The following is a 26,988-nucleotide window of genomic DNA, read 5'->3' as shown; positions in this document are numbered from 1 at the left end:
AGGATGATGATAATAATAATAATAATAATAATAATAATAATACATTTTATTTTAAGCGCCTTTCAAAGCTCTCAAGGACAATTTACTGTCACAGACAAGCATAGGTACTATAATAAATAAAATACAATCATAAATGGAATACAACAAATAAAATACAATTATAAATAGAAACGAGAGAGAGCTACACAGAAAATGCAATTTTAAATAGGTGGGTTTTGAGATGGGACTTGAAGATGGGAAGAGAATCGATGTTACGAATGTTGGGGAGGAAGTCAGTTCCACAGTTTAGGGGCAGAGCAAATCAGGCACACAGAGGTAGAAAGAGGATCTGAGGGAACGAGAGGGAAAAGAAATTTGAAGAAGGTCAGATAGGTATGGGGGGCAAGGTTATGGATAGCTTTAAATGTATAAAGAAGAATTTTAGAGTTGATTCTATATTTGACCAGGAACCAGAGGAACTCTTGGAGGACGGGGGTGATGTGGTGAAAGGATGAGGTTCTGTTGATGATCCGGGCTGAAGGATTCTGGACGAGTTGAAGTTTGTGGAGAAGTTTCTGAGGGAGACCAAAGAGAAGTGAATTGTAATAGTCAATCCGGGAGGTGATAAGACTGAACGAGGATAGCAGAGATGCATACACTTTTTTTCACACTGTTAACAGCAACTCTCCAAGCTAATCTTCATCCATGTGAGACAGTTCAAAGTGGGAAATCAAAATGACACAAAAGAGGAGAGGATTATTCATAGGGGTGCCACTCGATTAAAATATTTATTTAATTGACTAAAGTCTGTCATTAAAAAAAGATTTTTAAAATATATTCTAAATCACATCATTTCACGATTTTATGATAAAATAAACAATATTGGATGTTTTAACCTGATTATATGGCCCCTCTGTTTGTTGTGAAAATTGGCGAAACGTACTTTACAAGATTATAAACATATATTTCTCTACCTTGATTTATTGTTACATTAATTTAGTGCCTCAACACAACTTCATGCATGACATTTTGATTTGTGTTGACTTCATGAAGATATTGGATTGGATGGGATTTGCCTTTATTAGTCTCGCAGTGGAGAAATTTACATTTCACAGCAGTGATGAAAGGAATGAAAGTAGAAAAACAAAATACATGAGCTGCTGGAAAGGCAGCCACTCTTGCGGCGCCGTCTTCATGTCAAAAGAACAAAAAAACTAAATAACAAATAATGTGACAACACAAAGACATAATGACAACACAAAGACACAAAGAGTCATACACGACCATTTTCCTTGCATTGTTACTCTGAGAATAAAATAAAAGTATTCGTATAGAAGTATATAAATACAGGAAATAATGAAGGAAGGTTGTTTGTTTGCGTCCGAAATGTGTTGTGATGAACCAGAACGAAAACACTTGAATGGAGTCAACAATGTGTGTTGTTTACATCCACCGGGAATGTTTTGAGGTCGCAACTGGCGAAATCCAAGCGCTCTCCTTCCTGGTCTGAGCCTTCAGGAACTTGGATGTTGGGGTGAAGCTCCCAGTTTCTTCTCTCCCTTTTATACTCTCATAGCACTTTAGGCTCAATAGTAGAGAAAGTACAATAATATTATTCAAACAAAATTCCTGATTGTTTGACATAATATCACAGTGTTGTGTGGTGTCGTTGTTTCTCATTAGACAAGACAAAGTTTGTGACCGGCCCGCAGAACGTGCGTGCGCTCCGAGGCGGGAAGGCCTTGCTGGATTGCCATTTTTGCAAAGACCCCCGACTGCCGCGTTACCAAATCGTCTGGAGGAAAGACGGACAAAAACTGCAGGAATCCTCACCAGATGACAAGTAATGACAATTATGGCTTTAATTCTGATGGACCAACTGTACACCTCATGCATTAGCATGCTAACACTAACTATGTCTTCGTGTTACTTATCATTTGAAGCATCGCACTTTGAGTTGTTATGGTTTTTATGATAAGTTAATTATCACAAAATTGTGAACTGAAAAATCGAATGCCTTTTTGTTTGCTTGTGGATTTCTCAATGAAATGTCAATGTAAATCATTACAGATACATTATATGCGCAAAATACGTGTTTCATTAAATATTTACCCTGTCGAATAATTGCTATAACATCATGCGTGTGTGTGTGTTCTAAGGTACACTATATTTGCAAATGGCACATTGAAGGTGACTGATGTCCAAACAAAAGACAATGCGGCATATTCCTGCGAGGTTATCACGGAACTTGACCAGGTGACAGCTGTCGGCTCCATCACAGTTGTGGGTAAGTATACGTTTTAATCTTTTTATTCCTGTTCAAAATGACCCACTTCAAAGTTTAAAAAATCTCAAACAATATATTTACTTTCCATCCATTCATCCATTTTCTAATCCACTTATGCTCGCAAGGGTCACAGGCATCCCCACTGTCATCTGGCAGTAGGCGAATTAAACTGTGAACTGGTCACCAGCCAAACAACTATACAGATACTCTTAAAATGAGACAACCATATACTCTTTTCATACACAATGGCAGTAACATTTTATCAGTTTTTTTTAAACAGCTTCAAAATATTGTATCCAAATCAGATAATTTGATTCCCAGCAAATATAATTATTGCTATGCTAACCAAAGTTTAACCAGGCTACTCTGGTCCAGGGAAACAACTGAGATTAAATTAGGCATGCAGCCCTAAAATTGTGAAAAGGTCAGTTGTTGTAGTGTTTTGGATGGTGAAACAAAAAAGAGGCTCATAGTATTTCATGTTGGACCTTCAGCTCGTCCAGACCCTCCTCTCGATGTGACCCTGTCTGACGTGAAAGACGACACTGTGACTCTTAGCTGGATCCCGGGTCGCTCGCACAACAGCCCCATCACAGGTAACATGCACACACCTTCAAATGTCCATTCAAGTCATGTAACCTGCCCTGCCCATTATGTGAGCAGAGTTCATAGTACAAGCGAAGGAGGAGCAGCATTCAGGGAGGCACGACGGTGACACCTGGAGGTGGGAGGCACTCAAACGGGTGCCCGCCGACTTCAACCACCTGCAACTCAGTCTCCACCCTTTCTGCACCTACGCTTTCCGCGTTGTTGCTGTCAACCAGCTTGGGCCCAGCGAGCCCAGCCAGCCCACCCCTCTACACAGCACACCCCCAGCAGGTAGGAGCCGACAATGCCGATGCATTGAGACAAAGACAGCTTGATCAAAAACATGCAGTACAGTGCAGAACTCTGCTATTTTTAAACATATACTGTATATAGCAGAAGGCATCAAAGTGCTACCTGTGTTTTCATGTATTCAGTACCATACAACAACCCCACTGGTGTTCGCAGTGACTCCTCCGATGCTGGAACACTGGCTATTACATGGGACGTAAGTAGGAGAAAGTCTACAATTATCTCTCTGCATTTAAATAATTGTAAACATGATACTTTTGTTGACAGGAACATTTAATCCTACAACAGGAAAGATTGATCCCTGAACCTCTTGACTGTGACGCAGACATATTAACTACAAAACCACTGGGCTGCCCCAACATTTGTCTTTCAAATCCAATCACTCACCCAGTGGTGCCTCAATTAAATATGCTTCAGATGCCTCCGTTATTGTCGGAAAGTAATTTTCAGATGAAGCTCCATTCAATGTGTTGACCCTACATGTTGGGATTTTATCATTGTAAATATTGATCCCGCCAACCTCGTGAGAATAAAGCAATTCATAAAATGGATGCTAACAAGGAAATCTCAGAGGAAAAAATATTCAGTCATTTTGTCTGAAATAATGGGGCTTTTGCCGACATTCTCCTAAACGTTGATCTGTCTGAGCATCCACTTGTAATATCGCAAGGACATGCTCTTTCAGAACATTAGCAACAGATGCTTGGTCAATGACTTGTAATAAAACAAACAACTACGACCAAAATATATCTTCTGATTCCTCCTTGCAGGAGATGCCCAGGCGATCACATAACGGTCAAGACTTCCAGTACAAGGTGTTATGGAGGAAGGCAGGTGGCAAGACTGAGCGCTGGAACCACGCTTATGCAAAGTCTGCGCCCTTCTCAGTCAACAACACCGGGACATATGAGCCTTTTGAGATCAAAGTCCAAGCCGTCAATTCACTGGGAGAAGGACCTGCACCCGAGGCTGAGATCGGACACTCAGGCGAAGATGGTAAAATGAATAAATACATAACAAAATTTGTTTAACATGAGTGTTTAACAAATTTAGCCAACCGTCATTCCCGCTATAAATGAGCCTGAATTCCTTATGTCAGTTCCTGAGGAGTTTCCCGGTGATGTGGCAGTTCGGGTAATGAACCGCACAGTCCTCGTGAGGTGGAACGAAGCCCAGAATGTCCGGGGTCTCCTTCTGGGCTACAAGGTACTACATGTCTATCACTTCATATTCAAGGTTGAGTCAAATGCGTTGACTTCCACATGAATCAAAAATAAGCCGCGGTGGGATTGTTCATTTGGTATGTTGGCCTTCATTGGCTGATCACTGATAAGAACCATAAATCTGGCTCCCATCTGATGCAGATATACATCAAGAGACTGGGTCCAGAGATGGCACGAGATAGGCGGTCCCTTGGGGAAGTGCGTCACCTTCTACAAGGAAAGGATAATGATGGAATATTGGAGCGAGAGAAGGAAGATGATAAGGTCGTGGAGGTCGAAGGCAGAAAAACAACTGCGGAAGTGACAGATCTCCATCTCTTCTCCCGCTACACTGTTTCCGTTACTGCCTTTAACAGTAAAGGAGAGAGCCCCGCTTCCCCGGTTGTTCACTTCAGCACCCCTGAAGGAGGTGGGTTTCACGGAGGAGCTCAACTCTATTTGTCCAGAGATGAGACTTTGACATTTTGTGTCCTTCATTCAGTGCCAGGCCCACCAGCATCGCTGCTCTTTGAGAGTCCCTCTGAGACCTCGATGCTTCTCTACTGGACCCCGCCCCTCCAAACGAATGGAATTCTCCTGGGGTACATGGTGCAGTACCAACAAGGTAAGAATTAATTCAAGGAAGTTGACTCGGCCATCTTTGTGTTTCATGTTTGTCTTTGCAACCCAACCAGCAGTACGTATGTCATCATTTGGTGTGACAGAAAATGTACAAAAATAGAGAGCTATTATCGATTTTGTACCGTAAGCAACATGAAAAAGTGAATTTGTCAATGGTGATGACTGAGATCCACTGCAATAACAATCAACGATTTTTTGTGATGGGACTGATCATGCCGTATTTGGTGCACACAAAGAGGTAAAAAGCCGAGACAGTCCAGTGCGGATGGAAATCATCGGAGACCCTAACGTGACCCACTTGATGCTGGATTCTTTGGACCCCCACAGCTACTACACCTTCCAGGTGATCGCTCGCACCGCTGCCGGGGATGGGCAGCCCATCACCAGGAGGAATGCGACCCTTTTTGATGGAGGTACAATGCACAAGATTGATGCAAATTTTCTGTAAGGAAAAAAGTGATGGGAAGGCTGTGTGCAAAAAGTATTACAGGTATTTCCAATAATAATGAGCCAGCTGAGGGACTTTCAGACATCTTAAAGGCCATGGATGGCCTGACCAGAAAGCTTATTTCTAAACATATGGGCATTCAATTCATCGCATACTGTTCAAAGTTATGTCCAACTATAACAAGAGAGAATCTACTTTTTGGGCTGAGTTTTGTGGTTCTCTGTCCTCTCTTGTTATTTCCTCTAACTTGACTGCAAGTACTGTTCTGTTGTTGGGATTGCAGCCCGAATGAGCTTATTTCTATTCAATTTCCTCTTTACCCCATTCAGTTCCTCCAACAAACATCACCGTCTTTCCCGACAATATGTCATTCAATCTGACCTGGGTGCCTGGGGAACGAGAAAGGAACCATGGCTTCCATATTGATTTCCGTAAAACGAGTGGTCAGTGAGAAAATGGCAAAATCATTCCTCATAAGTAAGAATTCCTTTTTGGATAACACCTACATTTTTTTTTTTTGGGCAGCTGGGGGTCAGTGGGAAGAGTCGGAAATAGTGAACACGTCGCAGGGTTTCTACACGCTGACAGGTCTTCAGCCAGGAACTGAATACCACCTAGTTGTCATGCATGGGAATTATACGCAGTGGAAATCTGCAAGTTATACCTTAGGACCAGGTATTAAAGTTCTCTTTTATCAACAATAGCTACATGAGAAGTCATGAAAATGGCAGCATATTAAAATGCTAACATGCTAACGGCACCGTTTGCCGGTCAGGGCCATCGGAGGTGAGCGGAGCATTTGCCACTCAGGGCTGGTTGATAGGACTTATCAGTGCCATCGTGCTGCTTATCTTGATCCTGATCATCCTGTGTCTGGTAAAGCGCAGAAAAGGCGGCAAATACGCAGGTGAGAGTGCGCACTGAATTGCTGGCTTCTGTGTCGCCCAATGGTGTGTCATTATGACTGTTGTCACCTAATTCAGTGAAGGATAAGGAAGAGAAAGAGGTCGATTCAGAAGCGCGGCATATGAAGGACGAAACCTTCGGGGAGTACAGGTGAGTCTTCTGAGTGCAAAAGGATGATCTTCCTCTCTTTCCTCTATAACTCACTCTTGATTTTTACCCCTGTAAACGCTTCATTACCAGATCTTTGGAGAGGTGAGGAATTTGATGCATGATTGTTCCGCCCATTGAGAGAATGTCGTGGTCCTATGCATGACTGGGAAGATAAATTGTTATGGTCCGATTGAAACTCCTCAAGACACAATGTAGCACTGTTAATTCCTTGCATTGATTTTATCTCCTATGTGCATTCGTAAAACTTATGATTCACTCAACACAGTGTGTTCAAATGCTGTTTTATTCTATGTGCAACGGTCACATTTGTTTTGGTGAACATCAAAGGGGCAAATTCCACTTCACAAAGATAATTGATGTCAAAGCTACACTGTGCGTGTTTTTTAGCATGCTTTGAAGGCATCATTGCTTCATGCGTGAGACTGTCATCACATATTATACAGAGTGAGCTTTAAGTGGGACAAGTATGTATCATATTAAACCCAAATGTCTGGCAGTATGGTCTCTTAAATGCACTTTCCTGACACCATACCACAGCCTGCTGTCCTGAAACAAATGGTCGTGGGTTTACGTAACTGCCTTGTGTTTAATGATAAATGGAGAGAGGAAACATGACATCTTGATGATGCGTGCAAGTTCCACATTTCATTGAGTTTCCCTCCATTCTCCTTCCAGCGACACTGAGGAGAAGCGTTCAGAAAGCCAACCGTCGCTTTGTGGCGACAGCAAGCTGGGCAGCGATGACTCTCTGGCTGAGTACGGCGACAGCGTTGACATCCAATTCAACGAGGACGGCTCCTTTATCGGCCAATACAGTGGGCGCGCCCCACCCCCTGCCGGTAATGAGAGCTCCGGCCCGGCCTCCCCGGACAACACGGCTCCACCTCCTCCCATCGCACCCTCAATGTCGAGCATCATCAACCGACCCAGCTAAACACACACTCACACACCCACTGTTTGAATACATTCCACTCGTTTATGCAGAGAGGCTGTTTACACCGCGTTTCGCCTTTTCAATGCCACATTTAGAGACACTCATGCACACACTTCTAACTTTCTTATACTTTTTTCTACCCCCCCCCCCCCCAAAAAAAAGTGTCTCTTTGCACTGTGGTTTCAAATTCAGAAATTTGACAACCGCAGCTACCTTGAACCCCTGAATTATTGCAGCAATCAGTTCATAGCATTGGTTATAATTTGTGTTATCTTTATTCTATATTTTTAAAATCACACCACTGGCTGCACTGTTTTCTTTACCCTTTATATTAGCAGTGCTTAACCATTTTTTGCACTTGTATAAAATATTAGCTACGCCAGCTAATCAGTTGAGATTAATAGAAATAGCTGATTGTTTAATTTCAAATTTGTTGGGTGGACCCACACTCCAGAGTCACAACTTTTTGTATGCAAAATATTAAATAGTCACATTAACGTGTCCCATTTAAAATTCATTTCCATCTTGACACTAATTCCACCGCGATGTGAATTGGACAGTGGTGATGTTGGAGTCACATGGGCGAAGTGTGACATTTGTGTCTGGTTGAAAGCGGCCACTTTGAAACACTTGCATGAGTGTGGTGGTGGTGTGCATGAGTCTCTGCATGTCCATTCCGTGTCTTTGCACATTGTTTTTTTTTCCAGTTGTGCACTCTATTATCATGATTCATCCTACCAGGTGGAAAGATCTGAATGTTGTTTTGCATTGACTCTGTCTTATGAGAGACCCACCCAGCCTCCGCCTATCAGCCCCCCCTCCCTACACACACATTAAATCACACATTAATGGTGGCCCTGGAAACAGCATGGGTCTGTGTAGCAAACCTCACATGGAAGCTCATCAATTGATAATTGCTCTCTGAATGTAAATACCGCTTTAAGATTGTCGTTTTTGTCATTTCTCTTTTTCTCTCTCTTGGATATAATTTTTGTACCATATAACTGCTTTCAATTTAATACTGGATGTAAAGATAACATTTGACATGAAGCCATTTGATTATTTATGATGAATTTAAGGTTTGAGGTGAGGATTAAGGTTAGTTGAGGATTTACTGTTGGATTTGCCTGTCTGATTTTTTTGGGGGATTGTTGAAACTGCTATTATCTATGTTCAGTCGGTGTGTGTGTGACCGCTTTCCTTGTGTCACTTTTGTAGATGAGACAAATTTACTGCAGATCATCATTATAGCACTTCTTTTCCACCTTACCTATTATTATTATTCTGTTTATTTGTTTTTCAAACTTTCAGCCACTAAGCAAATGCTAATGACAATAAGTAGACATTTATAAAGCTTGTTTTGTTTCCTCACACTGGACCAACTCACATTTGTATGAGTCACAAGAACACAATTTACAAGACAAGACCAAAAATTACACACTGACGATAATATTTCCAAGACAAGTGACGACAGGGCTTTCCCTGGCTTTCACAAAGACAAAGATCTTACCATCCTCAACATGTGCTACGACATGCATGTGTTCTGTAAATTCAATGTATTCACTTTCTTTTACATGAAACATGCAATAAGGTCAGAGTTCCAATAAGAATATGACTAGTATCATGTTCAAGCATACATTAATGAAAAACTTGCATAGCAGAATGGTGGACTTGTAGCTTGTGTGATGGGGCCACTTTTGTTTGAGAACCATACATTATTTTGGAAACTAAATTCTTTTAGTTTTAATGACTTGATTAATTGTGTGTTCTTTGTACTTTAAAATGCTTCTCTTCTGCTGCTTTGTGAATGGTTATCACCTTGTGTCGTTTTAATATGTCCACCCTGTCTGGCTGTCCATAGAGAGACAGCAATTGCCTGTTGTGTGCACAAAAGCACAGTGCTTTTGGCAGAAATAACAGTGCATGTCTAACTCAGTACCTGGGCCGTATAAATGCATTTAGCAACTACTTGCTGCAAGCTTTTGAGATTTTAAGATGATATATAGAGAAATCAAAACATTGTCTTTCAATCACAGACACTTTGACTTTGCGTTGTTATGCAACTAAGTGGAAACGGATGTATGTTGTCTCGTCTCGCCAATTTGTCTTGTCCTTGCATTCAGATTAATTTTCCACATGTTGTCAGGTATTCACATTTTGACTGCCCATTACATTAATTTATCTGCACTGGACTCAGCTAACAACCTCACAAGTCGCTGTTTTTTTCCTGCGATGTAGCAACGCTAAAAGTCATACATATTACTTTGAAGGAAGGAGGGCTTTTTTCGTTTCATACACATACCATGCTTCGATAACAAAAAACAGGAAATATCGACCAGTTTGTAAAATCCACTGGGGAAATAAAGACGCCAAGTGTACTGACTGACTGTCAGGGGTAGGGGGTATAGGGCATGATTTGATTTGTTCCTTCTTTTGTAGTTGGTTCACATCTTTCCAGTGCACAGCTGTTGATGTAGCGCCTGCAGAGTAGCGCAAAGCTGCAACTGCAGTTAAAATCCATCGCTGCCACAGAGGGACGCCACTCACCCAATCGGCACATCTGATGTTTTACACTGTTGAGCGATATCGATCGACCTGGCTGGAGGCAACCGCCTCGTAATTTTGAACGCAGGAAAAACCCCTGAGTATACAAAATGATAACATTCTTAAGGGTAACAACAATCAAGCTTTCCATCAACTGTGGCAGAGGTTGCGGCACTAAATACTGCTAATTTTGATCTCACTTACAACTGTGATTATCCAATAATCAGTCGACGAAACACCCCTGTTTAACTCATTCACCACCAACCCAGGTTAAAATAATGGACCTTTTGACTTCTGTCACGATCAGTGGCAGTGAATCAGTTCTAAATGTCAAGTTTTTATAAGGAAAAGAAATGACACCAGAAAAAACAATTTACATTTCCCACCGTTAAGCTGACGTACAACCTGGACAATTGCATTGAAAAGAAGGGGGATAAGTTCAGCCTTGATGTTTTTAGACCCAAACAAACTGTCCGAAACACATGCGCGACAATATTTTGCAAAATCATGGTTGATTGTTTTTTTTTTAATCTAAAAGGTTTATTTGGCATACAGTTGGCATCATAATGCCAAGGCATTATCAACAATTCAAAATAGTCTGTTCGCACCAAACCTTCAGGTTTCTGCTACAAAGCATCAAAAGATGAAGAAAAGGCAGGAAAAGCCAACAAGAATGGCTGAGTGAACCACATTAGATAAGCCATTGATTTTACTACCCTCTTTGAAAATATTTTGATTAATTGAAATTAATTTGTACAGCATACAGGCCACAATGTTTGGTAAAGTTTTGAAATAATGTGTTCAACTCATTTCTTTATAGCACAAAAATCTATGGAAGTGAAAAAAAATCAAATGATTTTTAGATATCAACCTATCAACATCCAAAAATTTATAATGACAAGAATACAATCCAGATTTTTAAAGCAAATTTTAAGCAGGTCAATTTTTAATCCCGAAAAAAATGATTTCAGAATACATTGGGGCCTCGGTTTAAGAACACCTTGCCTTACAAACTTTTCGGTTCCCGAACATTCGATTAATGACAATTAAACCTTGCCATGAGGACTACTTTTCGGGATGCACACCCACCACGGCTGGCGGAGTGATCTTCGGCGGAAGCACATGACCGAACAGCGCTCCAGCCGGCGCACCTTTCCACACCCCCTCTCTCTGAATGCACACGACCCCACTATAGGCTCGTGTTCAGCCGAAGAAGACACAAAACAAAATCACCGTAGAGAAGAAGGAGATAATTGAAAAACATGAACGAGGTTTACGTTTGTGGCGTGACAGGTGCACACCACGGCTTTCAAGTGAATCTCAGCCTGACACAGTCACCACGCTGTGTGTCACTTCCCTTAGAGCAGGGGTGTCAAAGTCATTTTTTGGCGCGGGCCACATTGTAGTTATGGTTTCCTCTCGAGGGCCGTTATGAATTTGGGGAACCCATTGGAATGTTTAAATCCCTTCAAATATTACATATAGAGCACACAGCAAATTAATGAATAACTCGTTTTCAAATCTGAAGTCAAGAATAATGACTTTTATTGTGGTTGACATCCAAAAATATGAAATTTTGGCTCAGATTTTAGCAATCATCATGGAATTTAACAAGTTTGATTTGCTTTCGCGGGCCGAAAAAAATGATGTGGCGGGCCGGATTTGGCCCGCGGGCCTTGACTTTGACACCTGTGCCTTAGAGTAACTTTCTACTACCATTCTACAAATAAAGAGCCCGGTACCGTCCACCATTGCTACCTTCCTTCGCAAAAAGCTTGACACAAAGGCGTTATTTTCTCGATGCTTTCACGTGACTAATAACACCGAAATTGTCACGTGCAAGTTGACAGCTGGGGCGGGGCCGCCGCTCCCGACCTCCGCCAGCCGAAGAAGACACAAAACAAAATTACAGTCAAGGAGAAGAAGGAGATCATTGAGAAACACAAACGAGGTGTGCGTGTTGATCCCCTAATCACCGATACTGGGACATTTCAACGAGTCGCTGTCACATCAACAGTGACATGATTAAGACACCTCGCGCCTCGCCAGTGTCTTGGACTTGCGAACACAAGAGTTTGCTTCGCCCGAGGTGATTGTTAGCCGCGATCGCGTAAGTTTCTTGCTTTCCGGGATCGCGAGTGTGCCATTTTATTTTGCCTAGCTTAATAGGCTGGACAGATCACCCCCGCCCGCCTTCTTTTGTGGCGTTTTATTCCGGGTCCGTGGAATCATCGGACTCGCGCCTTTTGTTGTAATAAAATCTCTGCCAGCACCTACGGGACTCGCAGTGGATGCAGATGATATCGAGGAGCTTGTTGCTGACCATGATGAGGTCCTCAACACAGAGGATTTGATTTGCCTTCAAGAGGACAAGCAGAAGCAAGCCATTCACGAGTTGATATGCAGGCTTTTATTGAACAGGTCCATCCTGAAAAGACTGTGGCTTTGAGAATCATCAACATGATGAATGATAATGTGATGCCTCAGTTTCATAAGTCCTTAAAAGTCAGAAAGCAACAGGTGTCAATCAAGAGCCATCAACGGCCATCACAAATGTAAATAAAGTGACTTTATTATACAGTGCAGTGTATTTATTTCATTACAATACAATAGCACATTTATTTTACATAGAATAAGGTATATTGTGTGTAGTTTTAAAGCTTATTTAGTTTAAAATTATATTTTATGTAGACCTGGGAACAGATTATTCTCATTTTAATGGTTTCCTATGGGAAATTATTTTTTGGGGATAGACACTTTTCGCATTACACACTGGGAAGCAATTAAGTTCGTAAGCCAAGCCCCACTGTATGTCGTGTCAAAATATGTAACCCACCGGTTTTAATCGGTGAAGCGGGATATTTCAAACTCATATTTTTGTTATCAAGATATAGTTTGTTGAATATCTGGATGCCATTCATTTTGTCTGGCATACAAGATTACAAACGGTTATCAGAGAATATGCTGATGGTGACAATGTGAGACGAGATGACATAATCATGAAATTATGATTTTTAACTCCATCTAAACAAATGAGTTGACATGCCTGTTAGGCTGGAAAAAAATTAATGTGGATATGTACTCTTGTGGAAATGGCTCTGCTTTCATCATCATTTGGTGGTCCACTTCCTAGCCACTAAAGAGTGAGCAACTACCCTTCATGCATTCCTCAAATAATTCAGACAGCTCCCTGTTCTGACACAGTTTCTCTGCCTTCTTTTATATGCATATGACTATACATATACTGTATACACTATATAACATGAAATAAAATATGGGGAAAGAAAGTATGGAGAAAAACCCCCAACATGAGGTAAATAACAACTACTAACAATGCAGCAGATGAGAAAATAGTGGAACAATCACACAGTGGCACTCAAAAATGCTTGTTAATGATGATGATGATGATGACGATGACGATGAATATGATGATGAATATGATGATGATGATAATGCAAGGGCAGGGCTGTCCTGCACGAATGAAATGTGCTGATGTTGGCGCCGCTTGTTGAATTGTGCGCTGTGCTCAAACTAGCTAACTAACTCCTGTCTGTCAACTAATAAACATCAACTAGCATAATCATCACGACTTGCCATCCTGTGTGTGTCCTGGAAATGTGACTTTGATTATTTTTTTCGGCTTTGTAGACTATCAGTACGTATTGGAGTCAGTGTTAACTGCTTGATGCTGAAACAAATCAGTTTAAAATGTAATTGATGCAATAAAACACTTGGTGCAGAACAAGAAAAAAATTGAAATTCCACCATTGTGACAAAAACCTTCACTTTGTCTGGTGGTGATGGCCCACCACTGCATATACTCATCCAGCCATGAATACAGGAAAACACCTGTCAGCAACGGAATAAAGTTGAATGTCTTTTCACACAAAGGAATATTTTTAAAGAAAATAGAGTTGAGTCTTGAGAGACGAAAGATATATTTTCAAATGTCTTAATGAATTTGAGGTATTATGAGACAATTCAATTTCGATAGAATGGCAGGTGTACCCATGATACTTACGTTTAGTTGGTGTGAAGATCATAAGGGCATATTGGGTCGTTTCCCTTTTTTAAAATGTGACGTTCAGTTGATATGCAAATTGTTCATTTATTTGTTTGTTTGAATGCTCGCGCACGCGCCCTACACATGGCGCGGTGGAAGACGGGAAAGTCGAGGAAAAAAAGCGAAACGATCCCATGCTCATTCGTCGACGACGCATGCAGCCAGGACAAAAGGTGCTCCGAATTATCGCTTGCGAAGCGCGCACGGTCACAAGCTCCGTCAGGGAGTCACTTTTGGGAGAGGATGAAGCCCACCGCGATGACGCAGGACTGCGGGGGCGTGCCAGCAGGGAAAAGGCTCCGTTTTCAACGACCATATGGTGAGGCAGTCACGCGCACGCGGACACGTCATCCTTCTCCGCTCGGTTGCGCAACAGGAAACACGTGGCCGCTCGCCAATTGGCCTTTCCGGTGTCGAGAGTGCGCGTGCGCAGTGTGTAGTGTCACTGGTTGACATCATGGCCCACGGAAAGGCTACGCGTAGAATGCCGCGCGTGCGCTGCGGTGTGACGATGGGGGCTGGGTTTCAGGGGCGTGGATTGTGAGGGGCTGCCTGGCCTCCTCGAAGCAAGCACGCGCCCACTTGGACCACGGTTGTGGTTGCCCATGGAACCCGTGAGAAATAAAAACGTGACTACTCTGCGCAGCGTGCGCTGCTCGAGCACAGGTGAGGGTCTATCTAAACACACACTTGGGCGCGCGCACACGCACACACACTCGCGTGAACCTGAGGTGATGTCTAAGGAAGTCCACTCGTTGTGCATGACATCACGTGATAGGGGCTTGCCTTTTGAATGTGGACAACTGCTGGGGCCAAATGGTTAAACACAATTGAGGTTTGAATCCTTGTGATCTGATGTGACCAACAAGCATGTACAAATGAAGGTTTACGACATTAGCAAAATTGTCATTTTTAGAGTTTTCTCATCATCATAAGAAAAACCGTAGCAACAAATTCCAGCGTCATATTTGGCAGTGTAAGTTTTCTTCAGCACATCAGTCATGAGTCCAAACTGTTCAATGGACTTTCAATTGTTTGATGCTTTATTTCTTTTGGTATCCAGAAAATCCTCAGGAATCCATCCCTATTTTTTTACTTGGAACCAAAGTCATTTTAGTTAATGTAAACTAACAAAAGCATTGCACATTGAACAACTAAATAAAATGGAAACCTCCTCATCAGAGGTACCAGGTTCAATTTTAGTGTGTGTGTGGATTTACTCCGGGTCCTTTGGTTTCCTCACATTCCAAAACATGCATGTCAGGCTGATTGAAAAAAAACCTCCAAATTGTCCGTACGTGTGAGTGTGGGCACAACAGTTTTTTGTTTGCTGGTGACCAATTTAGGGTGTCCCCTGCCGACTGCCCTAAATCAGCTGGGATTGGTTCCAGCACCCCTCGCAACCCCTGTGAGGATTAAAACTCATCAAAAAATGAATGCAAGAATAGACATAATAATAATAATAATAATACATTTAATTTCTAAGCGCCTTTCAACACTCTCAATGACACTTTAAAAGACCTTACATTCATAACATGAAGCAAATTTATGATTAAAAATGTTTACTTTTTGTCAATTAATATCAGAGTTGATCTTTCACAGTTCATTTTACATGTGTTCACTTTGGTATTGCTGTCTATAAAACACAGGTGTCAAAGTCAAGGCCCAGGGGCCAAATCTGGCCCGCCACATCATTTTATTTGGCCGGCGAAAGCAAATCAAGCATCAAGTGCCATGATGCTTGCTAAAGTCAGAACCAAAATTTCACATTGTCCCATGTAAACCACAATAACAGCCATTACATTCGTAACATTGATTCTCTTCCCACCTTCAAATTCTATCTCAAAACGCACCTATTTAAAATCACATTTTCTGTGTGGCTTTATGTCTTGTTTCTATTTATAATTATATTTTATTTATTATTGTATCTGCTTTTTTCTATGCTTGTCTGTGACTGTAAAGCACAGGTGTCAAAGTCAAGGCCCGCGGACTAAATCCGGCCCGCCACATCATTTTTTTCGGCCCGCGATAGCAAATCAAACTTGTGAAATTCCATGATGATTGCTAAAATCTGAGCCAAAATTTCATATTTTTGGATGTCAACCACAATAAAAGTCATTATTCTTGACTTCAGATTTGAAAACGAGTTATTCATTAATTTGCTGTGTGCTCTATATGTAATATTTGAAGGGATTTAAACATTCTAATGGGTTCCCCAAATTCATCGAATCCATCCTGTGTTCTTCCATCACCGTTTGGTTCGGGGCCGCCACAAAAATGGACAAAATCCGACTTCAACGGACAGTTAGGACGGCGGAAAAAATCATTGGCACCGCCCTACCCACTCTCGAGGACTTGCACACTGCAAGAATCCAAACTAGGGTGCGGAAAATCCTACTGGACCCTCCGCACCCTGCCCACCACCTTTTCCAGCTACTCCCCTCAGGCAGGCGCTACCGATCCATGCGCACCAAATCCAGCAGACATTTAAACAGCTTCTTCCCCCAAGCCATTAACTCTTTGAACTCTTTCAACAGTAGCCAAAATGGAACTGTATAGTGCCACTTAGCAGTTTTTTTGACAACGATACTAGTGCAGCGTGTTCTACCGGAAACAAATTCCTTGTGTGTCCTACATACTTGGCAATAAAGATGATTCTGATTCTGATTCTGATTCATAACGGCCCTCGAGAGGAAACCATAACTACAATGTGGCCCGCGGCAAAAAATGACTTTGACACCCCTGCTGTAAAGTGTCCTTGAGAGCTTTGAAAGGCGCTTGAAAATACAATTTCTTCTTCTTCTTCTTCTTCTTATTATTATTATTATTATTATTATTATTATTATTATTATTATTATTATTTTAGACTTCAAATTTGAAAACTAGTTCTTCATTAATAAATATCTTGTGCGTTCTATATGTCATATGTGGAGGGGATTAAGCATTCTAATGGCTTTCCCAAATTCATAACGGCCTCCAAGAGGAAATCGTAACTACAACGTGGCCCACAGCAAAAAATGAGGTTCACACCCATGCTAAGTTGTAAGCAGTTGTAAAATTGTAGGTCATTTTACTTTCTTCCACAATACCTGTGATTTTCTTCCCCTTAAAAATGCCTGCCAAATGGTCCACAAACAAACAAGAACTATCCTAAAACCAAGCTCTTGTGGCTGATATACTGTAGCTGTGCTATTATACCTTGTGTCATCGTCCAATCAGGACCACTCCATCATCTGCCACCAACCAAAGATGTGCTTTTTTGACACCGCCCCTTCTTATGAGAGACTTTAAAAGTGTGCAGTGTCTCCAAACACACGTATGCTAACAGCCACAGCCATGTCTCACAGTCAGAACACCCTCACTCAAACACGTCTTGAGAAGACATGGGTGCCGTGGGTGCACAACCGACTAAGCAAGCGTCGAGGATGTGAGTACTGCAACTTGTCGGCTCGTGTGCATGTTTTTGTCATGTGCATTCGAGATCGTTGTATATGGCGTTCCGCCGCACGAGCAGGGCACCCTGCCGGTCATTCACCCCAAAGGTGATCACTGCTAGCGAGCTGCTAAACATTTCCCCAAAATCAGATTTCTGATTTTAATCCTAGTTTTCTCTTTCAATTAAATCAAAAAAGCAAATGACAACATTCAAAACTTGGATGAAACAGCCCTTGACAATCTTAACTCATTCACTGCCATTCACGAATTTATTTGGAAATTGAAAGATATGAGTGCCATTCCTGAATTTGTTCTAGTTTTTTTTTTTTCATGCTTGTGTGCCGATAAAGCGCTGGCCATGGCCCCTGGCAATGTTTTTTTTCTTTTCCACAAGAGGCAGCATTTCCCCCTTTCCATGTTAGCGCTTTTTTCCAACTTCAGCTGTTGTTCAATCGCAATATAAACCAATATACGTATATGTATTGCATTGTATTTTGGACAGCCGCCCTCATTTCAAGTTCATATAACTCCAGACCTAAATAATTTAGGAATTAACTCTTTTTTTCTGATGAAAGAAGAGAGTCCATGGTTTCTTACGCTGTATTGAATGTTTATGTAGACCTAAAACTCAATATTCTGTGGGTCGTGGAATTCAAGTGAGAATGACAAAAACCCTGGCATTGGTGTGGACACATTTTTTTTACGTCTGGCAGTGATGAGTTAAATTAAAAAACATTTAACAAGTTAACACTGATAAATTTATAATATATATACTTTGGAGTTTATTTATAACATCAAAACTGTCAGCTCAGCGTTTTGCTGACTTTCTGTGATGTGCTAGCTTCACCGTGAAGACATTTCCTTTTATCAGTCCTGTTTGTCATTTCATCTTCACCACTTTGCTGCGTGACCGTAACGAAATCATTTTTGCTGTTGTTTTTCAGCATCCGTTCCGCAGTTTACCAACTCGCCCACTATGATAGTTATGGTGGGACTGCCCGCCCGAGGCAAAACGTACATCTCCAAGAAACTTACACGGTACCTCAACTGGATTGGCGTCACCACCAAAGGTCGGTAACGCATCACAGCTCAAGCATGTGAATATTCTCAAATGCATAACTCTACTTAAATTGATCGACAACTGATGTACTGGAATTCGTTGGACATTTTTGGTGTTATATATATTTTCTTAATTGGTTCGTAGTTACATGAACACATTGCCATCTTTCTCCAACAGTGTTCAATGTGGGCCAGTACCGTCGGGACGCGACACGGTCCTACAACAGCTTCGAGTTCTTCAAACCTGACAACGCCGAGGCAATGAAAATCCGCAAGTATGGTCAACAAAAATATTTTTTCTCTCCGTCCCACCACTGAACTCATTCACTGCCAGACATGTGCAAAAATGTGTCAGAGGGCATGGCCAGTGCTTTATCGGTACCCTAGCATGAACAAACAAATTTGGGAATGGCGGTCTACGTTATATTTTCAATTCCCAAATAAATTTGTGAATAGCAGTGATTGATCACACTGTTGATCACACTGTCCTTGCATTGTCCAACAGGGCGTGCGCCATCGCTGCGCTCAAGGACGTGTGCGAGTACTTCACCAGCGAGCAGGGCCAAGTGGTGGTAAGTCATTCAACATGCTGACTGAAATTTAATCCTCAGACCAATAAGAAATCTTCAAATGAAGCAACCACCTGGACGACATGGACTATTGTCAGAAGGATTAATTTCAGCAAATCATGATGTGTTCATTTCAGGTTTTCGATGCCACCAACACCACGCCACAACGCAGAGAGCTCATTCTCAACTTTGCAAAGGAAAATGGCTACAAGGTTTGTTTTTTGATGCTGTTGCAAAACAGAGAGAGACATCATAAAGGACATTCCACAATGGTGGCACTGGGCCTGGCCGAAATATCGTGATTGTATCAATATTTCCATTTAAGATTGAAACTATTAACTATTGAAACTGAGGACAATATCCCTTGGGGGCTTTCCACGCTCACAGTTCATGCGCAGTCCAAACCAACTAACTACATCCAATGCCTGTTTTGGTGGACAGCGAAACTTAGCAAAAGGCAATCATCAGACGGAGGGATTGAGTGACAACGCACATGCGCATAGTCAGACACAGCCATGCACCCACTAGTATACAGTATATATAATATATGGTTCACAAGTATGGTTTTACAACAAACTGCCACCATATTTAAAGGACAACCGACACCTGCGGACAAGTTGCATCCATAATTTGTAAAATCACTTCAAATGACTTCTACTGACCGCATTTTACAAAGATTCCACCGCATATAGCTGTATTTAATGATTTAAAACTCACGCTGAATATTCATGAAGTCTTGTTTTCGAGTTGATGATGATGCCAGAGTGACGTCGCTGAGGGAACGCCCCTGACCGAGAAAGGGATACACAATGCATTTTGGGTACTTTTTTCGTCTGAAAACACCGTGTTGATCACAAAATTAGAGGGAAAACTACATAAATAACGCAATGGTGAATCCTTGTGTGGCAGCCAATTGCGGTAACACGCATAAAGAAGGCTTAAGTTTACACAGATTCCCAGCGGACAGACCAGCCATTTCCAATGGACCAGAGCCAAAGGACAATGAGGAGCTAACCGGAGTTAGCGATGGATAACTTCTCTCGAAGCTGATCATCCAGCTTGTGAATTATTTTGTTGAAGGTAGTATATAAGTAAAATGGAGCTATTCCAAGCCAAAGATGATTACATTCTTCAGAACGGGGACAGAGCTCTTTGGTGTAGATGAAAGGATGCTTCGATGACAGTCAAACCTGGTATGTATTGTAATGCCCCTCTGCGTGACATGCACAACACAAGCACCGGACGTTACAGTATTATTCCGAGAGTCATTCTCTTCTTTTAATCGAACACGAATGCTTTTCTTGACCCCGTGATTAAATTCTAAATAACTGGATGAGTAACAAGAAAGGATATTTTTCGGAATCTGAACTCTCTGAAGCCATTGTTTTCATTCTGGAGCAAGACAGTTTGTGAAGGAGTCTCCTGACGAGACGTCGCAAACTGGGAGCAGGACTTTCTGAATCTCTCCAGTTTTGAGCTCATTCGTGGCAGTTGTGGGCAACCTTAAGTCATTTTTATTGGTGTTTTGCGTTTGACTAAAAATATCAGCCTGCATGTTTTGGGTATTTTACATGCTATAAAATGTTTTTCTGATGTCAGGAACCAAAAAAAATGTGTCGGTTGTCCTTTAAAAGTTCATATCCTGTGGCTGAAAGAGTAAAAATTGTGGTTAAAAATGTATGAGCAGTCTGCACCTCCCCGGTGCATTCAGTGAAGTGAGAGGATGTCAAGCCTTTGAATATGTGCACACCTGTGCATAGGAATGTTTTGTGCATTTTATTCGTAACCATATTTCACTTTATCACCTCATGCCTGTTCAGGTTTTCTTTGTGGAATCCATCTGTGATGATCCAGAGATTATTGCTGAAAATATTAAGGTAGGTTGTGTGTACACGTGTCATCTGAATCAAAACTATAGGTTAATTCAAAACCACACCTATTGACCACTGTTTTTCTTTTTTTCGTCCTGTTGAATTAGCAAGTGAAGCTCAGCAGTCCCGATTATATCGATTGTGACAAGGACGAGGCTGTAGCTGATTTTCTGAAGCGGATTGAATGTTACAAGTTAACATATGTGGCGCTGGACGATAACAAGGACAGGTAGTGTCACTCCCTCATTCCATAGCCTGCATTGACCAACATGGCGTTACATGAGACTTTCCATGATAACAACTTTCAAAATGAGTAAAACCCCTTTTCAAATCTCCACCACTTTTACACCTGCTACCAACACTCAATTTGACATCTGCAGTTCGGGATCACAGTAAGTTAGGCCCAGATATTCGTCTCACATTGGAGAAATTCCTTGAACATACCTGATGTGAGTTTGACCTTAAAGTTTTGTTGTGTCTTTTCAGACATTTTTCTTCGAGGTTCCCAGCTGTTTCATTTCATTATTGCTGACGATATAAATGTCGCTCTGTTTCCCTGCTTCCTCCATATATAGAAACCTGTCCTACATCAAGATCTTCAACGTGGGCAGCAGGTACCTGGTGAACCGCGTGCAGGATCACATCCAAAGCAGAATCGTTTACTACCTCATGAACATCCACGTCACACCGCGCTCAATTTACCTGTGTCGACACGGCGAGAGCGAGCTTAACCTGGTGGGTCGCATCGGCGGGGACTCTGGCTTGTCAGCTCGCGGCACCAAGGTGAGGAGCTGTGTGGCGGGGGGGCAACGCCGTTGCACGGTAACTTCGGCTCCTCATTAACACGGCATCATGTGTCGTCCCTAGTTTGCCAGCGCTTTGCGAACCTACGTGCACAAGCAGAACATTAGTGAGCTAAAGGTGTGGACCAGCCACATGAAGAGGACCATCCAGACAGCTGAAGCTCTTGGTGTCTCGTACGAACAGTGGAAGGCTCTCAATGAGATTGATGCTGTGAGTGCATTGCCGGTTTAGGAATTTCCTTAAATCAATACTAAGTCGACAGGCAAACATTTTAATGTTATTATCTGCTGTCAATGTGTTGCTACACATGTCAACAAAGCCCTGTTAGCACAGGAGGTATTGCATTCATCCATTTCATCCAGTGAAGTCCTCATTACTCGGAAGACGCTCTGAAGAAGTACACATTGTTTTGGCAGGCTAGCTTTTAAACTTGGGTCACAAGTTCTGCCCATATGCAAGTTTTAGCGCCCCCTATCTGTCATATGTGTGTGGGTCAAGTCTGGTCACATGTGACGTATAGTTTTTCTCTTAGAAGAATCCACCACTCGAAACTAAAATGACTACCTGTTAGATTGATAGCACGGTTATGTTGTTTTTCAGGGCGTGTGTGAAGAGATGTCATATGAAGAAATTCAGGAGAATTATCCGGAAGAGTTTGCACTGCGAGACCAAGACAAGTATCGATACCGCTATCCAAAGGGAGAGGTGAATTTTGTCTTCATATTTTTTTCCCTGATATTTGATGAGGTGAGATGAATTGAGTTAACCTTTATTCGTCTCACATTGGAGATATTCTCAATTCACAGCAGCAACGTTATGAAAGGAAGAGGAAAGGAAAAAGAATAAGTAGAAAAATAACATTTAGGAGCCGCTGTAAAGGCAGCCATATTTGCGGCCCCATGTTGAAGTCAAAATAAATGACAGAACACAAAACACAAATGAATTGGACACTAGTTCGAACCCACCTGTTATCGTTTTTTTTTTATACAAAGGGACAACTCAAAATGTAATTGGTTTTGCCGTAACTACATAAAAGCCTTCAACAAAAATAAGTTGGACACTCTTGCACTAACTCCGAGCATGAACCTTAACCCACACCTGCCCAAACTATGCCCTGTAATGCAAACCTGTCACACCTCTTGTTCACCAGTCTTACGAGGACCTGGTCCAGCGTCTGGAGCCCGTCATCATGGAGCTGGAGAGGCAGGAGAACGTGTTGGTTATCTGCCACCAGGCCGTCATGAGATGTTTGCTGGCGTACTTCCTGGACAAAAGTGCAGGTGAGATCTTATCATGTCTTGCTCGCGATCATCCTTGTACTTGTGCAAATAAAAACTAATATTATGTGTTGTGTCTTTCAGTGGAACTGCCCTATCTCAAGTGTCCCCTTCACACAGTCCTCAAACTCACCCCGGTTGCCTACGGTCAGTCACAGTTATTGCTCATCTTATTATTATTATTATTGATATTGTTATTCATATGATTATTACCTTCATCCTTCTGTTTGATTTGTGAGTTCCTTACAGTACTTGATCTATTTTGTCCCCTTTGTATCATTGTCTACTACTGTTTCATTCAATGAATCACCTTTTGAAGGCGGTGCGACCCCTTTACAAATTGGGAAAATGTCCCCAATTTACAGAAACTGGCTGCTCGTATCAGAATCAGAATTAGAAGCCTTTAAGACTCCCACAATGGAGAAATTTGCAATCGACAGCAGCAAAATTGAAAGTGGTCGGGGCAGGGGTTAAAAGATAAAAAAGTATCCTACGCATAAGAAAATTAAAATGCCAAGAGACTGAAATGTACAACTGCATAAAAAACGTATCATACAAAAGAACTGTACATAATGCAAAGTATAAAAATATAGGAAACTATAAAAAGCATATTTTATATATGTAACACTATTGACTCAACATAAGGTCACTGTGCTATTTACAATGCATGAGTTTTTTTCTCACGTGTGTTTATTAAGAAGCCTGACAGCCGTTGGTAGGAATGAGCGGCGGTATCTCTCCTTCTTGCAGCACGGGTGTAACAGTCTCTGGCTGACGGAGCCACCTTTCATAATCGGATATATGAAAAAGTCTCAAGATGTCATTTAACGGCAATTCAGCCATTTTGGTTAAATCCAGACATTTTTGGTGTATTCAGGGTTCATAATATGACAAACTCCTTTTTCCCCCTCCTTATCACGACTTCAAGTGATCGTCATAAAATTGGGTGAACATTATGTATTACAACAAAATGTTTTAAAAAACTGTAAAACTTGTAAGTCTTGAATTTAACAGGAAGTTGTCCATTTTGATGTGCAGCAGTGTTTTTTTCAGATTTCATGGCCAATCAAAAAATCATAAATATGAGCCACAATTTATGAGAAAAGGTGTAAATTAGCAAATGTTTTGCTTAAATCGTTTCATGTGTCAGAGTATCATTTGGAGGATTTTCTATTAAAGGGGGGTTGCAATGGTTCTTTGATTGGTACTTGCTGCTTTAATTTCTGTTTATTTTACTTTTGCTGCGGCTTCGGCATAGGATGTAAAGTGGAGTCGGTCTTCCTGAACATCGAGGCTGTAAACACACACCGTGATAAACCCGAAGTGAGTGCAAACACGTGAAATGCAAAACAGTCTTAGCTTTGCATCATAAGTGACAAGACAAATAGTCCTGTAAAGTTATTTTGCGATCTCAATTGTAATTTTGATTCCACAATGTCAACTCATTGTTGAGCTACTGTATTATGGGACTGTCTAAAATGCACAAAAAGCTTAATGTTCTATTTCCCTGAAAAAATTATGATCAATCATTATCAAAATGTAGCGGCATTTGTGTGTACATTACTTTGGGACTTTAAAGGACAACCGACATCACTTTTTTGTTTCCTAACTGACATCACAAAAATGTTTTATAACAGCTAAAATACCCAAAACACGCAGTATGATATTTTTAGTCAAATGCAAAACACCAATAAAAATGACTTAAAGTGTCTAAAAAGTACTTCAATTTGAAACCGGAAGTGGCCAGTTTCAGAAGGTCCCGCCCCCCATGTTCGTGGCGCCACGGCAAGACGTCTTGCCTTGCTCGAGAATCAAAACAATGGCTTCAGATTCGGAGAATATGCTTTCTTGTTACTCATCCAGTTATGAATATGATTCAAATAGTTCTGAAGAAGAAAGCATACATTTTTGCAATCGATTAAATAATTTATTCCGTGTCATTTTGAGGCATCACGGATGGGAAATGTTGCACCCAAAAAAGGCAGAACATGGCGACAAAGCCCTGTAAGGAATGAATCAGCCCATTTCCACAGGCTGATTAATTCATTACATGGAGCTTTGTCGCCCTCTTCTGCCTCTTTTTGGTCCTACACGACACTTTCAGACCAACGTACGTACAGAAAAATGCATTGAGTGATGGAAGGACTGCTACAATGTGTCCTTTTTTCGGACTCGTCACCAACTCAAAAACAAGACTTCCGGAATATTCAGCGCGAGTCTTAAAACGTAAAATATAGCTATATGCGGTGGAATCTTTGTAAAATACGCTCAGTAGAAGTCATTTGAAGACATTTTACAAATTATGGACACAACTTGTCCGAAGACGTCGGTTGTCCTTTAAATGAGTGAATTAATAAATCATGAGCGACCTAAATATTTCTACAAGGCCAATGTTGAATTTGTCTGGAATCTTTTCCTTGGTTGCTTGAAAAGTAGGGCCCATTTGGTGAGCGTGTTTTAGTTCAGCATGGACACTTCCGCCTGACATGACATTGTGGTCTCTTTGTCAGAACGTGGACGTGGATAGAGAACCGGAAGAGGCGCTGGAGACTGTCCCGGCGCACATCTAGACCACCAAAAAAACAAGAAAAACACCAGGGAGCAGGTTTGATTCCTGAGACCTCACATGGAAGTGATTATGATTTAATCGATATCTTATCGGGTGTTTTGAAGAAAAATCATAGCTCAACAGAACATTTACAAGAGACATCCATTTGAGAATTTACTTTTTAAACATTTTTTTTCTGCACCTACTGCCCACCCATCAAATGTGATGGATGTTCAACATACACAATTTAGTAAGCATTGTCATCTGCCTCTGGCTGAAATTGTGTCATTCTGCACTTCTGTTGACATAACAGAAGTACAGTATACATTTAAAATGTCAGAATACGCCAATCTATCATAACACTGCAGCTCTACTTACTGCTAAAATGTATCTTAACAGCCCAGTTGTGGGTGGTGAAACTTGGTGAGGGTAGAGCTGGCTCATTGCTATGAAGCGAGGGCTTCATCATTCATCATTTATTTCTGTGTATTTAGTGACTTTCTGAACCTTTGTGTGTCAATTAACCCATTCACTGCCAGATGATGTACAAGTACGTGTCCACTCCAGTGCACGGGTTTTTGTCATTTGTACTCAGATTTCACACCAAAGATTGAGTTTTAGAACGACATAAACATTCAATATAGCGTAAGAACCTCAGACTCTGCTTTCATCAGAAAAAAAGTTTACGTATAGCTTATTTTGTTCTAGAGTTACCTGCAGTGAAAGTCCTGGCGGCTATACTAAAGGCAAATGCTGCCCCTTCATGGGAGGGAAAACATTTCCAGAGGTCTCACCAACGCTTTATTGACAGCCCCCCCAGACCATAATTCAACAAATTTGGGAATGGCGCTCCACGTCAAGCTTTTCAATTCCCGAATACATTCGGGAATGGCAGTGAATGAGTTAAAATAAAAAAGTGAGTGGAAATAAACTGCATTTGGAGACAGATGAGACATGTTTACCACTCTGTGACTGTTTCAAACTAAGCCATTATTGGCTAATATAACCTTTAGACACTCCATTACTTAAATGGCCATTTGGATTTTATTGTATTTTGCCCCATAATTATTTGTAATTAGTGCTACGATTCACCAATTAGATGATGTGCAATTTTTTTAATCAACCACCAATGTAGGTCCGCTTGCCTTTTGGAATTTGTATGGAGTTCGCTCCTGACCCAACTCTCTGAAAATAAATTTGAGGGCTGAATTATGTCAAGTTTCTAAATTGAGATGTCACACTTCACTAACATTGAGGAGACATATTTTAAGGGAAATTATTTCAGAAACATGAGGACATGTCACAAAATGCACAGAATTTAGAATTTGAGTCATTGAATCATATTCAATGAT

General features: G+C 41.3%; 2 protein-coding genes and 1 long non-coding RNA gene across 8 annotated transcripts in view; 2 read left to right on the top strand and 1 right to left on the bottom strand.

Moving 5' to 3' along the window:
* The window catches only part of LOC148903194 (neural cell adhesion molecule L1.1-like), a 48,355-nt gene extending 34,762 nt beyond the window's left edge, over nucleotides 1-13,593 (top strand). For all 3 annotated transcript variants that reach the window (XM_088997680.1, XM_088997679.1, XM_088997678.1), the window contains 15 exons: nucleotides 1,663-1,822; nucleotides 2,139-2,266; nucleotides 2,761-2,862; nucleotides 2,930-3,145; nucleotides 3,289-3,359; nucleotides 3,934-4,159; nucleotides 4,263-4,369; nucleotides 4,528-4,795; nucleotides 4,868-4,990; nucleotides 5,244-5,420; nucleotides 5,785-5,898; nucleotides 5,981-6,130; nucleotides 6,231-6,362; nucleotides 6,439-6,511; nucleotides 7,208-13,593. In XM_088997680.1, coding sequence (XP_088853806.1) covers nucleotides 1,663-1,822; nucleotides 2,139-2,266; nucleotides 2,761-2,862; nucleotides 2,930-3,145; nucleotides 3,289-3,359; nucleotides 3,934-4,159; nucleotides 4,263-4,369; nucleotides 4,528-4,795; nucleotides 4,868-4,990; nucleotides 5,244-5,420; nucleotides 5,785-5,898; nucleotides 5,981-6,130; nucleotides 6,231-6,362; nucleotides 6,439-6,511; nucleotides 7,208-7,466 — 2,306 coding nt within the window. In that variant the 3' untranslated portion in view covers nucleotides 7,467-13,593. The remainder of the gene's footprint in view (nucleotides 1-1,662; nucleotides 1,823-2,138; nucleotides 2,267-2,760; nucleotides 2,863-2,929; nucleotides 3,146-3,288; nucleotides 3,360-3,933; nucleotides 4,160-4,262; nucleotides 4,370-4,527; nucleotides 4,796-4,867; nucleotides 4,991-5,243; nucleotides 5,421-5,784; nucleotides 5,899-5,980; nucleotides 6,131-6,230; nucleotides 6,363-6,438; nucleotides 6,512-7,207) is intronic.
* LOC148903193 (uncharacterized) lies at nucleotides 29-14,164 on the bottom strand. Its single transcript, XR_016115170.1, has 2 exons — nucleotides 14,032-14,164; nucleotides 29-554 (listed from the first exon to the last, which is right to left on the bottom strand). It is a non-coding gene; the product is annotated as an uncharacterized LOC148903193 (long non-coding RNA).
* LOC148903192 (6-phosphofructo-2-kinase/fructose-2,6-bisphosphatase 1-like) lies at nucleotides 14,068-26,587 on the top strand. Of its 4 annotated transcripts, none has more exons than XM_088997686.1 (14): nucleotides 14,068-14,392; nucleotides 18,453-18,578; nucleotides 18,746-18,842; nucleotides 19,073-19,139; nucleotides 19,274-19,348; nucleotides 20,957-21,013; nucleotides 21,115-21,236; nucleotides 21,583-21,790; nucleotides 21,875-22,021; nucleotides 22,412-22,516; nucleotides 22,962-23,091; nucleotides 23,173-23,235; nucleotides 24,347-24,411; nucleotides 25,599-26,587. In XM_088997686.1, exons 1-14 carry the CDS (start codon nucleotides 14,104-14,106, stop codon nucleotides 25,656-25,658), a joined length of 1,611 nt encoding a protein of 536 aa, XP_088853812.1. In that variant the 5' UTR covers nucleotides 14,068-14,103; the 3' UTR covers nucleotides 25,659-26,587. The 4 variants fall into 4 exon arrangements, with proteins under 4 accessions (XP_088853812.1, XP_088853826.1, XP_088853835.1 ...); XM_088997700.1 differs by lacking the exon at nucleotides 14,068-14,392 and adding an exon at nucleotides 14,517-14,739; XM_088997709.1 differs by lacking the exon at nucleotides 14,068-14,392 and adding an exon at nucleotides 17,368-17,500 and having other exon boundaries at nucleotides 21,875-22,027; nucleotides 22,383-22,509; nucleotides 22,960-23,091.
* The last annotated feature ends 401 nt before the right edge of the window (nucleotides 26,588-26,988 follow it).

The sequence above is a fragment of the Hippocampus bargibanti genome, linkage group LG01 (genome assembly GCF_051943395.1).
Source record: "Hippocampus bargibanti isolate YZ-2025 linkage group LG01, ASM5194339v1, whole genome shotgun sequence".
Lineage (NCBI taxonomy): Eukaryota > Metazoa > Chordata > Actinopteri > Syngnathiformes > Syngnathidae > Hippocampus > Hippocampus bargibanti.
This window is presented reverse-complemented; position numbering and strand designations above follow the sequence as displayed.